The 15,497-nt window shown below is 40.3% G+C and overlaps 1 protein-coding gene across 1 annotated transcript in view; it reads left to right on the top strand.

Annotated features, from left to right (window-relative positions):
• The first annotated feature begins 6 nt into the window (after positions 1–6).
• Positions 7–15,497, top strand: part of HTRA3 (HtrA serine peptidase 3) — a 26,737-nt gene continuing 11,246 nt past the window's right edge. The window contains exons 1-5 of the mRNA XM_009328824.1: positions 7–220; positions 9,478–9,577; positions 11,338–11,560; positions 12,257–12,451; positions 15,100–15,132. Coding sequence (XP_009327099.1) covers positions 49–220; positions 9,478–9,577; positions 11,338–11,560; positions 12,257–12,451; positions 15,100–15,132 — 723 coding nt within the window. The 5' untranslated portion in view covers positions 7–48. The remainder of the gene's footprint in view (positions 221–9,477; positions 9,578–11,337; positions 11,561–12,256; positions 12,452–15,099; positions 15,133–15,497) is intronic.

Below are 15,497 nucleotides of genomic sequence, written 5' to 3'. Positions count from 1 at the left end.
CGCAAGGAGGACCCGCCCTGCGGGGACAGCCTCGACTGCCGCTACCCCATGGGCAAGCGCTTCGCCAAGGGGGTCTGCCAGTGCAAGCTCAGCGCCCAGGTGTGCGGCAGCGACGGCCGGACCTACGACAACATCTGCCAGCTGAAGGCGGTGAGCCGCAAGGCGCTGCAGCACGGCCTGCCCGCCGTCGCCCAGGTCCAGAAGGGAGCCTGTGAATCGGGTAGGAGCATGGCGGGGCCTGCCTGTGGGGTGACGGCCTCCTGGGGCAGAGGGTGGCGGGTGGGTGGCGCGGGGTGTGCTGGTTTCCAGGCTAAGAAGAGTTGTGATTTTCGGTGACCTGGGAAGGCTGGGTGGCTCCAGGGAGTGTAAGAGGCTACAGTGTCAAGGCACCTCGCCCCGCTGCCAGCGATCATTGTGGCACGGGGAAGGTGTGCTCAGGTCCTTTCTGAACGGCAGAAATTCCCCTCATTGATCTGTGTGGGCTAGAAGCCTGGGCTGAGGTTTGGGAGGGTTTCCTCTCGGTAGCATGGCCGCGGACGCCTCGGTGTGCATGCCGCTGCCACAGCGCTCCCGTGAGCAGGAGGCGAACGCACGTGACAGCATGGAAGCAAGCATGGTGGAGGGCGTTAGGCTGTCAGGGCAGGGCACCAGTTGCATCCTCAGCCATCGCCCCTTCTCAAGGCAGGGCGCGCTGGCGGGGCAGTGGTACAAGCTTGCTCTTGTCCTGCCAACGCTGTGTTCTTTTCATAATGTTGGCATTCACTGCTGAGGCATTTCGGTGGCATCACCCATGCAGGTTGCACTGCAGATCCATTGCACCATGGCCTGCACAAGCAGAGTGGAGACCCGGGGACGCTTGTGCTCTGGAGCCTTCCCTGGTGGTGTATGGGAGGTTAATTGGGTTTACTTGACAGGTATCTCTAGGCAGAAAATGTCCCTTAAGGCCATGTAGCTCAAACAGGGCAGAAAAAGCACCAAGTAGCATATAAAACACCTAAAACATAGTCTTTTGCATGTTTTGTTTTCTTTTTATAAGAAGTTTTGTAGTCTTGTATAGTCTAAAGTGGGAAAAAATGCCTGCAAATCTCCTTTACAGTTTAAAATACTGACACTCAGGATATCAAATTGTCTTCTGTTTGCAGTAACGTACTAAGGCCTTTGCTTGACCTCGGATACTGTGATATGCTATGGTAACTTCAGGCTTGATGGTTTAACTTCAGAAAGCTTAGTAATCACTTAATGTTGGTAATTTTTTTTTAGTATTAAAATGGGTCACTTTATGGAAGTGTTAATGCTGCTAATATCTTTTCATATACTTACATTATTTTAAGGGTTTGCTTCTGCTACCTTTCTCATAGTGTTCCTGGAAGAAAAGTCTCATGCATAATGGAGTTTTAAATCATGCACCAGTGTTTCCAGTATGTCAGGTGGACCACTAACCATCCTGTGTATTCATAGATAGCAAACTTGCCAAAATTGTTGGGAGGAGTCAGGGGGAAAAGGGCTACTGTTGTAGCCTTTCCGTGAATAGGCGACCTTTCATATATCCCGCTCTTGAGAGAAGGTGACAGTGGCACAGAGAGAGAGGAGGTTAAATGACATTCCTGGAGTTACTTTAGGACTATCTTGTCAGAGCCAAGAATTGCTCCAGATGCCTGCTTGGAGCTGCAATGGTCAGTCTCTCCAGTATTTTGTAGTTTTAAATTGCTGTTTGCCTGTTCCTTTTCACATCAGCATCCATTAGCTTTAGTACTCCTAACACTTGGTTGGAACTGATCCACGTGAAACAATCAGAATGTTTAACCAAAATGAGTGAGCTGGCCTGCATCTAAGGGCTTACTGAGTGCTTGGGGTTTGGTATATATGACATTTTCTTTAAGGATTCCTCCTGAATCTACTGTTAATTAGCTTAGAAATTTGGAGCTGTGAGGTAGAGGTAACATTTTTTGTTTTCAAGCAACTATTTTAGTGCTCACTTTATTTTGGCTTTATTTTTTGTCCCAGAAAACCTCAGCTTAGATGAAGCATCTGGTTCTCTGTTAAGTTTTAATTTTTTTATTCAATTCTACAGCTGCACAAACTGAAGCTCAAAGAAACCAAGTGTCTTGCCCAAGGTCAGACTGAGTTGGTGGTTGAGCCAGGAATAGAACTCAATTATGGTATTTTTTTTTTTAAACAATAACATGCAATGGCTGTAATGAGAGGTTTAGAAGAAAGTCGACAGTTTAAAATTACTGTCAAGTTTCTCTCTTTTCCCTGTTCTTGAAAGAAATCTGGCCTCAGATGACTCAGAGTTTGAAGGGCTAAGCTAGTTACAAAGTAAATCCAGTTTACTTAACCATACATGTATTAAAACAATCTCAGATAGCGGTAGCCTTACATAGCGTGACTTAGGCCATTTTCAGAACATGCAGCTTTTGAAATATCTACTCCTGTCCATTTCCAATTGCTTATGTTGATGCTAAGTTAGATTCTGACTGTGATAAACCAAGATAGGCTGAGAAAACTTAGCTGTGGTTTCCTAGCGACAGAAGTCTGGTGAATAAGGATTCATGAAAAAGGAGTAGTAAAGGATAGTAAAGGATGCAGAAAGGAAGGGAGGAAAGAGGTGCCCAGGTGATAATTCCAAATGTGACAGAATTTAAAATATTTTTTTCCTTGTTGAAGGTCTGGATTAGCTTGAAGAACACCGTGCCAAATGGCAAGTTTTAGATACAGTATAGTAAAGGGGGTGTGTACTGCATGGAGATACAGGAACTCTATCATTGGTGTTCTTCAGTATGTCTGTGCCCTGGAAACTATTACTCGTACAGTTAGCCTTATGCATCTGAACAGACCCATGGACTTCTCTGAGATACTAATAGGAACAGTCTGCAGAACTCCTAGGCAAATTTAAACTACATGCTACAAATATTTTTTTTCCCTCTTCAACACTAGATACCTTAATATATGGGAATTTTCTGAAGCAGCTAGCTTTTTCCTGCCTTCTGTCACCTACTGTGAGAAAGACAAGCTATTACAGGCTAGTGTGTAAGTAATGGCATAAACATTTGTGGAAGACAACCTCTGTAATCAAAGGCTCGGTTCTCACAGAGCCCTCTTTCTCGCTGCAGCAAATTTAAGTTTTAACAATGCCACACATCGATCTACTAAAGTGTCAAACTCCTCACTCAAAGGATTCACAAGGTCACCTGCAATCTGTGGCCAATTTATGTCAGACTCTTTCTTGCACAAAGGGCTGTTTATGATCTCTCAGTACAACTTTCTTAGTACGGTTAATAATTCCCTGCAACGTTATTTTGCTAACGGCTTCTGTGAAGACAGTTCAGATGGCAAAAGTTTTGTATTTTCTCACCTAGGATATGGAAGCAAAAAAATTTTTTTTTTGAAAAGTAAGTGTGCTATTTTGTCAGTGCAACAAGGAAAACTAAAAGATTGATTAGGAAACCTCTGAGGAAAGAAGTTCCAGAAAACAAGTACATTGGCTTTGACACTGATCCTTTGCAGGGTTCTGCCTGAGAATGTCTGTCTTCTGCATTGTTTAACTGAAGTCACTCTCAGAAAGTGGTCATGATGTAAAGCCTCACCCATGTCAGTCAAATCTTTGCAAGATATGAGCCTAAAAGTTCAGTTTCCTAAAAGAAATATTTGAAATACGGTTAATGCATGAGCAGAGTCGTTGCACACAGTTCTATGTGGGGTGTTTGGAGTGTGCCTGTACATAGCCTTGAAGATACAGAGGAACAACTGAGCATATCATTACTTGCATTTCTGAGAAATTGGCCCAGTAAGAGATACTGAAGTCTCCTACTGGTATTATTGTCATCAAAGCCTTATGGCTGCCTCCAGCTTTATTTAGGGAAATGCACTGCAAGGTATTGGCTGGAAGTGCAAACTCTAGTCACGTTCCTTTACTGATTGTTTTCCTTATGTCTGAGTTTGTTTTGAGTTCCTGCAGGTGAGGATGAATACTGTACAGTGTTTGGTAAATATTCAGAGTATAGTACTTCACTGCTTTGTATAGGATAGCTAACAGGAAAGAGATGTTCTCATTGCATCTCCTTATGAGACTCACTTGGGAAGGAGGAATAACTAGCATCTGAAGTCAGTGGGGCGGTGAGGTGTCTGTGCTGGAAGGCTTGTGCCAATCTGTCTCTGTATGGCCGTTGCAATTGCTGCACTGCACGAGAAAGCCACTTTGGTGTTGGTTCATCAAATTGTTTTCATCTGTGCACGGTAGACATCCATTGTATAAACAAGTTGCCTGAACCATAATGTGGCATTAAACTCACGAAGGCTTTATGGTCAGTGCACAGCTATGCAACTTGATCTTAATGCTGAATTCATCAGAAAAGCTGCCCATGAACCTATGTTTCCAGCAGATGTTTCTGTTTTTTAAGCAGAGACATTATAATCTTTTATTTGTCTTTCATTTCTTTCCATGAAAGCACTGTAGGGACGGTGTTTATCCCTGGTGATCAGATCTGCCAGGTTGCAGTCCTCCCTTAGACATAATAATTTTGCTGAACACACAGATCTTTTCTGAAGCTGGTTTAAAAAGGGGGGATGGGGGAACAGCCTTAAAAGAATGAGTTTCCCAGGTTCACAGATTCTTAATGAATAAAAATTGTGGTTTTTAATACAATGTATTATCTTTAAGAAAGCATTGCATTTGAGTTGATTTAATACTACAAGGAGTAAACTGGCAGATATTCAGAAACTTTCAGTCTTCTGCAAATGTCAGTGGGTCTAGCTGACATTGTCTTCAGTAGGATTATGACGATTTATTTCTGCTGAAATTTTTTTTCAGTTCTCTTCGTACTAGGTTAACTCTACAAATTTGTTGGAGTTGTTCCTGATTTACAGCAGTGTTAATGAGATTGGAGTGGGTCTATTGTCTCTGAAAAAAAGTAAATACAACACTATTAAATGAACTCATAGCCTGTAGATAACACTGCTATGCAGGAAAAGTCTTAAGCTGATAATAAGGATACTCCTACTTGACAGGCACTTAGCTTTAGCCATGTAAATCCAATGTAGTAGGAGCCCATAGAACTGGAAACGTAAGATCAAATTTTACAAAACAGGCTGAACATCTTTAAGTCCAGTTTATGCACTTACATCCAAATCTGGATTTTGAGTGTTCTGTGAGAGGAGCTGGAGAGCTTCTGAAGATCTAATCACTTAATTTAAATGATAGGATGGGAGTTCAGATCTGCTGAAAATCTGGTTGATTTGTGGCTATGGAGCAGATTGGGAAAATCTAGTTTTTTTGATTAAGAAATGTGTAGACAGCTAAAGACTCATACAGTATAAATTTGTTTTTGCTTCAAGTACAAGCTGGTTACAGCACCTTTGATATCTTGGTTATACAACAGATAGTTAATTGGATTAAATTACGGCTTTTTGCCAAGATAAATTAGCTTTGGTTAGTGTGAGATGATTTTGAACATGCAGTAATAACATGGAAAATAATGGATGTTATTGAAAGACCTTTGAAAAAATATGTGGCAAATCTCAGTAGGTCAATAGGTCGAAATGCACAAAGCTGCTGTAAACTCAGAGCTTTTACATTCACAGTCCAGCAGAGGTCTGAGAGCTGTGTGAAACTCTGCAAGACAGCAAGAGTGTCGGGGGGGGGACACACACAAGAAAGAAAAATATATGTGTTTAATACTGTTTTAGTAAGAACAGTAGCAGCAGCTAGTGTCTACCAACTAATGCAAATTAAAGGATAGATTGAAGGTCTGACATAAAGCCCTGATTCTACTACTACAGTTATAACACTTGTTTTCAGGGTGACCTCATACAATGTTGGATGTTGCTTCCTTTTTCAGTTTCTCAGGCTGCAATTCCTCCCTTTTAAAGTACATTGAGAACTTCTGATGAAAGCCAACAGTTTAAGAATTGTGCACTAAAATGTTATTAATAATAACTAACATTCTAACATTTCAGTTCACTTAAATAGGGCTGTATGTGTGAGAGTACATGTTAGTTTGCAGTTACATCTTCCAAGTCCACAGTTTGAGTTCCTGGGATGTCATATAATGTGTTTAAAGGTTCTTATCGCTCCCATCTTGCAGAAAATGATTCAAGAGAGATCAGTTTCTATGAAGGCATCTCAACTTTGTAAGTCAGTTTTTACCAGTATTTAGTCCCCACCAGACACTAGTAAGAACAGCTCATCTCTAATCAGGCCATTAGATCTTCAGCTACACCTTTCTTAAAAAGTTTGCATGTCTGTTATTCTTGATCCTCCTTTGTTTCAAATTTCCCCTTAATAATAGTGCAGATTTGGATTCACCTTCAGGTTTGAGTATTCTTGTCTTCCGACCCCAGCAGAGAGGTTCTGGACTTCTGCTCAGACTGAGAAATGCTTTCACTATGGTATGGAAAGAAGACAAGCTTTGCTTCAGTTTTACAGTCTCCTCTCTGTATTGCTGCATTTTATTTTCTTTGACTCTTTTCATGTTCGCATTCATCCGCTACCTCTTTCAGACTTTTTCTGTCTGCCTACCCCATATTTTACCTGGTGAGCCACTGCCACGCATGATGTTTCCCTGGTGGCTAGTCAGGAGTGATGCAAAGGTGAGTTCTTTGGCTGGCGTCCTCCTCTGCTTTTGGCCACGTGCAATGCTGTGACAATTTGGCATGGGCAGAAGAGTTCACCACTCAGCCGATGCAAAGGGATTTAGCTGCCCTGACTCACGTAGTGCTATGCTGATTTACACCAACTGAAAGCCTGCATTCACCATGCTTTTTCCCCCTGATTCTATGCTAGCTCATCAGCTGAGGGTCTAGCCAACTGTCTTTCATAGATGCGTAGTCATTTCTATTAAGATAAATGTGATGATAATGTTATATCCTGTCAGTGAACACTCCTGTGTGTGCAAGCATTCAAAGTCATGTTAGTAGACTTCAAAGGATATACTACATAACCAGGCAAGCTGCTTGTGAACTGAAGGTAAGATAAATCTTCAGTGGCCCAGTAAGCAAAATAAATAACAGTATATTGTGCTTACATTTGACTGTCCTCCGTGATTCCTGTTTGCGGTGTCTCTTTTAAACTAAGTACTGAAACAAGCATATTCAATTGGTTAGAGGGATTTTTCAGAGTGCGTGAGAAATGTACATAAAAATAATAGACCGAATCTAGTCCTGCCAAGCTGTTCCTTCTGTTTATACCGTATCATATAAATTTAGCTTGCTAAATGTAAGCATGGTTTCTTTCCCCTCAGAAGTAAATCCCATGTCCAGTAACAGGAAAAAGAACTCACAGACTTCTATGGAGAAATGCTGAATTGTCTTGATCTGGTTTCTTGAATACTTTTCTTCCTTGGTACCAGTGTTGGGTCCATTCCATAAGTGCCTGTCTTTGCTTCAGGTCTTTTGAATACTGTGGTAATGTTAAGGCCTCTCACTTCCTGACTCTGTAGGTCCTTTAACAGTTTATTGTGAAAGCTTTCTGAGAGACTGTAGGAACTATAACGACTAGTTCTCTGTCACCCACTATCTTATGAATTCATTCAAAGAATAGATCAGTGAGACATCTTTTTTGTAAATAGGTTAGACTCCATTGTGCTGTAATTTTTATATTCATCCCAAGTAATTTACAAGTTACACGGTTTAATGGTCAGTAAAACACCTGTAGATAAGGGTTGGTGAAAATGATCTTTGAATTAAGAACTACACAGAATACCAAAACGCATGAGAACTCTCTTAAACTTCTCTCTCTCTTCTGTGTATCTTTCCTTTTTGTGCAATGCCTCCTACCTACTTTCCTTTTAAAGACTTGGGTAAAGGGCAGCTGATGAAAGAAAAGTATATACTTTCAAAAGACAGAATCTGTATCTGGACTCACTACTATGTTATGTGATCTAGAAATAGGCAAATCTAGAACCCTTAAGACCAGGTGTTGACTTGGTACGCAAGAGCTACTGTGGAGTAAGTTCATCCTTCAGCACGAGTTGAACTTAGAGCAAATTGTGATGGTGCAAAGCATCGCTTCTGAAGAGCTGATATTGTTTAGAAATTAGAACTTAGAGCCTCTCCCTCCTGACTAAACAGCAGAAAAAGAATTATATCTCCTGGGATAAACAGTGTGCTGTCGCACCAGATTTAAAAAAAGCCAAAAATGTTATTGCTGTATCTGATTACAACTCATTTACTCCCTTCCCTAGATCCCATAGTTAATTTTAAAGCATCAGGCTGTGAAGATGAAAGATTGCTGTTTGAGTGTGGTGATCTGTCCCCATGTATTAGGGATTGCAGATAAGTATGACGTTCTAGCACAAGCAGTATTATTACTTTGTGATGTTGTGATGTTAGAATCCAGGATGCTGTGGGCTTTTTTCCCCTCTCTTCAGAGATCTTCATTCCACAGAATTATATTCAGTATTCATAAATGCTCTGTATAGTGCTGTTTAACATAGTACTGCACTGGCTTTTATCAGAACGCTTAGTATTTAGTAATCTATCACTATGCCCAGCTGCTTGTGACAGCTTAAATGTGAATTTGCAAAACTTTTTAGGTGCAAAGGTTATAATTTACAGCAGGTTTCTAATGTGTCTACTTCAAAAAATCCTAACTTGGGTTCTAAATGCGTTTCCCAAATGCTGCAGCTATATTACTCAGCACTTGTTAGACCACATCTGGAATACTGCATTCAGTTTTGCACCCTTCAATACAAGAAAGGCATTGACAAACTGGAGTGAGTTCAGGAGAGGGTCATGAGGATGGGGAGGGAGGGGCTGGACGTATCTTCTGTGAGAAGAAGCTGAGGAAACTGGGGTTGCTCAGCCTGGAGAAGAGAGAGCTTCAGGAGGACCTAACAGCAGCCTTCCTGTACTCATGAGGAAGTTATCAGGAGGATGGAGCCAGGCTCTTTACAGTGGTGCATAGCGGGAGGATGAGGGACAATGGGCATGAACTGAAACATGAGTCTCAACAAGAGAGGTTCAGACTAGATATAAGAAAAACTTTTACCTCATGGAGGACAGTGAAGCAGTGGGACAAGTTGCCCAGAGAGGTTCTGGAGTCTCCATCCCTGGAGGTTTGCAAGCCCCAACTGGACAGAGCCTTTGAGCAACCTGGTCTGCCTTTGTAGCCGACTCAGCTTTGAGCAGGAGGTTGAACTAGAGACCTCCTGAGATCCCTTCCAACCTGACTTATCCTATGACCCTTTGTGTTTTGGATAAGAATTAGTAATTGTCCTGAGAAAAATACTCCAGACAAGGCTTGTAGACTTCTAAGAAAGTCAAATAATTTGTAGCCAAGTGATGCTGATGTTTTATTTTCTTAGAAGGAAGCAAAATGCTGGGTAAGTTTTGAACAAATGACTTTGATTCCTTTTCCAATACCTGTTTGGAAACTATCCCAATAGGAGAAACAGACCAATTGGAAGTATATTTATCTCACCTACTTGGTAAAAAAGGGTATTGTCTTATTAACATATCCAATTCTTTCTGCTAGTATAGGTCACCTACAGTCCAGCAGCCCACGATACAAATTCAACTTCATAGCAGATGTGGTGGAAAAGATTGCACCTGCAGTTGTGCACATTGAACTTTTCCTCAGGTAACACTTTTAATTCTTTGTGTTTTAATTGCATTGTTTAACAAAGGTCAACGAAGATTTTTTAGTGTACTTACTTTCATTTTGAGTTCTTGAAGCTGACAACATACTCTGAAACATTAGAGCAGTCTCACTTGTCCAGAGAACCACCCATTTGTGTGTTTTGTTCCTGATTCGTAGATCTATTTTATTGGGCTTAGAGTCTTTACAGTACTTTACAATACATATTGTTTGCCATAAAATAAGTCTACCTCATCTTTGGAGGTCACTTTAGCCTTCAGTAAAATGTGTTGCTTGTTGGATTATGTTTATTGTCTCAGTTTAAAAAAAACAAATCCAGAAGGTAAGCTGGAAAAACATAGCTTCTTGTTGCTTATTCCACGTTCAATAAGAGTTGATTTTATTTTGGCAGGGAGAACATTAAGAGGTAAGATGTTGACAAGGTGTAACTATCTAAACACAAAAGTGATTTCTGATAGGAAAAAATGTACTAAATGTGCTGACCAAAACAAACCAATATTCGGTGAACTGAAGCTGGAGCTGAGGAGACAAGTTTAACATTGAGTGCTCAAAACAACCTGGGAGGCAGGTTTAACATTGAGTGCTCAAACCAACCTGCTGTCAGAACAAATTACTGCAAATATTATATGTACTCCATTACCTGAATACCTTTCTGCTTGGGGTACTTTAATTTTGCATAGGCTTAAGAATTTCTTGGAGAATTTTTATAGGCTTTCTTAATATGCAAAATCAAGATAATCAGGTTTTCTGAAACATAGCTTTATGCACATGGTGATTGGTCTTTTTCAAGAACGTTACAGTTGAAGATGTTTAAGATCTTTGCATATGTAGTTAAGATTGTTTGTTCTTTCCCGAAAAGTAAATGTTTGTCTAGCAGCCTGCTGGGCACTAATTGTGATACTACCTTCTGTCTGGGATTGGCTCCAATTCTTTACTGCTGAATAGCCCAAAACTTTTAAGCAATTTCCTAATAGGGACCACATCTTGAAAGAAATAAGAATTTGTGGACCTTTTCTCATCTTCTACTGCCCAGGCACTTTCTGTTCCCCTAACAAATCTAAGGTCATTACAGCAATTGTTCATAGAGAAAAGTCATAATACTTTAAACAGTTTATAAAGTCTTTTAACTGTCTGTATTGCAGCAAATGTTGTTTCCTACCAAGTTTTACCCACTGTTAGTGTTTTTCATTTCTTTTCTTTCACTTTCCCAGTCCTTTCAGTTTCCACACATGCTTTTTCCTGCCAGTCTACACTTGGGCTTCATGATTCCTTGAGACGTCACCTCTTCCTTTACTCCTCTGTCCAGCTGCAAGGTTCCTTCTTCTTCCCTTTTTCCCATTAGAGGATCAGTCCATTTGTCAGCCCTACTATTTCCTGTCATTTTCTTCCCATATAGAAGCAGCAACCAGTGGAATCAGATGGGCTCCTCCTCCTTCCCTTTTTGTCACCTAGCCTCTTTGCAAGGAAGCCTATAAAGACAGAATTGGAAACCAAAGGAAAAGGACCCTGTGGGTTGTCTGAAAACCTCAGTTCCTATCTCCATGACTGACTAAAAGCAGTCACAATTTTCAGAAAAGAATCCTTTCTTTGTAAATTTTTTAATTTAATTTTTGTAAGGGTTGTAACATTGGTCATCAAATGCTTTGTTATTTCTCAGGGTGAAAGGTGTTAAATGATTTCTAATGTAATCTTCTCTAAGTTATGCTTCCCTTATGAGTTATAATTACTTGCTTTTTGTACAGGCACCCTCTCTTTGGTCGAAATGTCCCACTTTCCAGTGGATCTGGGTTTATTATGTCTGATTCTGGTTTAATTGTGACCAATGCCCACGTGGTGTCAAGCACCAATGCTATATCAGGGAGACAACAGTTGAAAGTGCAGCTACAGAATGGAGATACCTATGAAGCAACCATCAAAGACATTGACAAGAAATCTGACATTGCAACAATAAAGATTCACCCTAAGGTGAGTGGCATAAACAGATGAATGAATTAATTTGGGAACCCTATTTCAGTTTCATTTAGCACAGAGTGATTGGCTGGAATATATGTTTAGGGATTCCTTGGAAATGTATCTGGGGAAAACAACGTACTGAACAAACTTTCTGTAGGCCTGGAAATTTTTCATTTCTTAGGGTTAAATTACTTTGTCTTCTGTGCTAGGAACTGTTAACAAAGAAGAAAAAAAATGCAGCTCAGTTAATATGTAGCCAGATTCTGCTATCTTTACCCAAAGACCCAGGCTATTTTGGGTAATTCTTCTAGCTTTGTACCAATACATGGGCTGCAAGGTGGTACATAGTGTAGGGAGAGTGGCAGGCGGGTCAATAGCTGGTTTGTACGCTATTTCGAGGCGGAAGAGGGAACAATCTGCTGGAAAATGGGGAAATCTGTTTCAGAATCTTGATGGCTTTTTCTTCTGGATGAAATTGAAAGGTACTGCTGCTAGCAGTTTGTTTCTGAAGACAATTTAAAGCGGTAACACCCTGCAGTATACCAATTTTACCTACTGTAAGTTTTGGGTATATGATAGTGGGTGGCTTTTTCATTAATGTAATGGAAAGTGTATGTTCCTAACTTCCTGCTAGTTTTTGATCTTTCCAATGGCGTTATTTTCAGTTATAAACTAATGATTATTTCTTTCTTTCTGTGTTTATTTAAGAAAAAACTACCAGTATTGTTACTGGGACACTCTGCTGATCTGAGGCCAGGAGAATTTGTGGTGGCGATTGGAAGTCCATTTGCCTTGCAGAACACGGTGACAACAGGTATTGTCAGCACTGCTCAGCGAGATGGCAAAGAACTTGGCCTGCGGGACTCAGATATGGATTACATTCAGACAGATGCTATTATCAATGTAAGTACTAGGTATGTGAGGAGCTGAGCTTCACAGTCCTGGGACCTTGAATTCCCCACCTATTCAGCAGGGAAGCGTGTGCTCTGAAAGATAATTCCACTAAATAAAAGCAGCTTTGTTTAAAATCAGTGATAGGCTCTTCTTTTTATAAAAGACTATGCAGGGTCTGTAAGTTGCATTCAGGCATTACTGTTGTGGAAGGTACGTTAAATGCAACTGCCCTCTTTGAGGTTGTCTATGAAGATGTTACAGATGACAGACCCTTCTCATTCTGTAGATCTTGTGCAGTAACACATGGTTGTATAGACCAGCAGTAGATGAATAAATTTCTCTCTCTGTTTGTTCAGCTGATCTGGCCAAGCAAGCTGTAGAATAGAGCCAAAGTTTCTTTCATCTCCATACATTAGAACCAGATGTAGTAGTCAAGTTGATAATATCTGCTTGAATTTAATGACAGGACACCCAGGTAAGAACTTAAGGAGAGGGTTGGTTTTTTTGTTGTTGTTCTTCTTTTCCCTTTGCACATCACATACTCCAACTAAGAATCTAGATGTAAAATAACAAAGTTTGAGATACAGTTTGGAGTTAAGGGTCCTAGCACTGCATGTTGTATAGAAATACATGAAAATAATATCCCTTCAGAGCAGCTTGGAGGGATCCAAAGAGCTTAAGTAAGTCCTTGGGTGTGTATATAACTTGTAGTGATATTAAAAAGAGCACTGCACGCATATCTGAGGTAGAAAATGGCCTGAAATTTTACGGCTTAAATCTGTTATACATTGAAAGGAAAATATTTGCAGCATTTATTTGCTGGACCTCAATGTCAAATTTGATATAACCAGTCATAACGCTTAGCGTTTTACACACGCAAAGCGCTTCACACATGTTTATTGTCACAGACTTGTCGAGACAAATTGTATGGAAAAAAGAGAGTAATTACTTTTTGTGCGAAGATATGACATAAAAGTGAGCTTTTTCAAAAAGCTTCTATATGATCCAGGAGCTGAACCTCTTAAGACACTTAATTGGAATTACTTTCTTCAGTTGTAAAAGGAGAATAGGAAAACTTATGCAAAATGGGTTACTTGGGAGCACACATTGAATTGGTGGCAGAGACAGAATTAGAACATGGGATTCTTGACTTCACGCCTATACACATTCCTCAAGATCAAACTGCTTCCTTGTATATACTTAGGCATTCACTGCCCTCAAAAGCTAATGAGCAAGTTCAGAAAAGGATAGGAGAGTGTTTCAGATAATGCTAGACCAAATGGAAGAGTGATAGCAGAGGAGGTAAGGAAAATGACAATATATTTGAATTGCTTTGCCATTTGAGACCACAAAATATGAAGACAGTCCCTGGCATAGGGATGCTTTGTGCTTAGCTAATGCACTAGTTTTCTCCTGAGAATGGGAGGAGTTTGAGAGCTGGTCTATTCAGAGCATTCCTGTGGCTCAGCCAAGACTTTCCTGCAGGAATGTGCATGCAGCTGCCTTCTGAGAAATGCTAGAACAGCAGGAACATGGGGCAGGAGAAAACAGGGCCATACATTCCTAAATGGAGGTATGCTGCATGTGCCGAAGTTCTTTCATTATCACATCCTTCAAGTAGCGGACAAGTGAATGAAAGATGATATGCTGAGGAAGGCTGAAAAATCATTATCTTGGTTCCTTTGTGTCAGTCAGACATAAAAATCAAGTGTGTAGCCTCTGATCACTGAAAAGATACAACACAAGAAATGGATCTCTCTGTTTAAACTCGAACTTCGACGCTGTTTTAAAAATTTTTATGTCTGTTTTATTCTTCTGAGAATCTATAAGGTTTGCCCAGTGCTATCTAAGTGTAAACAGTTTATATGGCTCATGTTGCTGTCATGCATCGCTTAGGTTTTGTTTATTTTGAGTGGTAAGTTGCTGCTCTTGGCTGTTCAGTAGACCTACTTGAAAACTCTGGCCTCACTCAAAAACAAACTTACTGAGCCAACATGAGGATGGACAAGGAACTTCTCCAACTCCCATTTCCTGTAGGCCTGTTGGATGTTTCCTTTGAAGGCCATTAGGTATTAGGCAATTTCAGACTGCTCAGAGCTGCTATATGCCCTCCCTAGAGGGGGCTGCATGTCTGTGGTTACTAAATCAATCCTTACGTAGTACCTACCTCACAGCAATACGCTGTGATTAAACATGTTCTTCTCTGGTGGAGAATAAGAGAGACTAACAGTGTTACAAACCAAAGTGATGAATAAAACTACTTAAGAACCGTACGTGCACCTCACTGAAATATAACTTTAAATAGCAATTAATTATTTAAAAACCTTGTTCTGACAGTCTTTAGAAGAATCAAAATACTCGTTTTAACTATTTAATGATTCTTCTTAAACTTAGGGTCTAACTATTTGGAGGGTAAGTTCCTGCTCCTAACTTAAGGCCTGTTTCTGAAAAGAAAAAAAAATCTAACCATAAGAGGTGTGAATGGGTAGGGTAAGGCCTACCCGTTTTCTTCTGTGAGCAATATTGTGTCCTTCAGTGCTGCCTAAGAAATGACCTGCTCTCTTTCATTTACTTACAAACAAAATACTGTTTGAAGTGAAAATCACATTTCCTACAGTGAAGCACCCATTTATTGTTCCCTTATGTTATTTTTACAGTATGGCAACTCTGGAGGACCTCTAGTTAATTTGGTAAGTCCAGGTGACTTGTTTTTTGTTTTGTTTTGTTTTAAGAGCTAGTTTGAAATAAGTGGGAGAATATGTTTTTGAAAAGATTCATAGGTCATACTAGCTTCCAGTCATTCAAGCTAATGGTAGGCAGATACCCTGAAGCTTACACAAACTATGCAAATTATGTCTCAGTTCATATGCCATTGAAAAACATTTCCCCATAGAGCAGAGGAAATTTTATACAGCAATGCAGAAAATGGGATTTGGTAGGAGCAGTTATGCTTGTTCACACTTATCCTGGTTTCGGCAGGGATAGAGTTAATTTCCTTCCTAGTAGCTGGCACAGTGCTGTGTTTTGGATTTAGGATGAGAACAATGTTGATAAT

The sequence above is a fragment of the Pygoscelis adeliae genome, unplaced genomic scaffold, assembly GCF_000699105.1.
Source record: "Pygoscelis adeliae isolate BGI_AS28 unplaced genomic scaffold, ASM69910v1 Scaffold66, whole genome shotgun sequence".
Lineage (NCBI taxonomy): Eukaryota > Metazoa > Chordata > Aves > Sphenisciformes > Spheniscidae > Pygoscelis > Pygoscelis adeliae.
The sequence above is the reverse complement of the archived record's forward strand: the minus strand, read 5'-3'. Positions and strand labels throughout refer to the sequence as shown.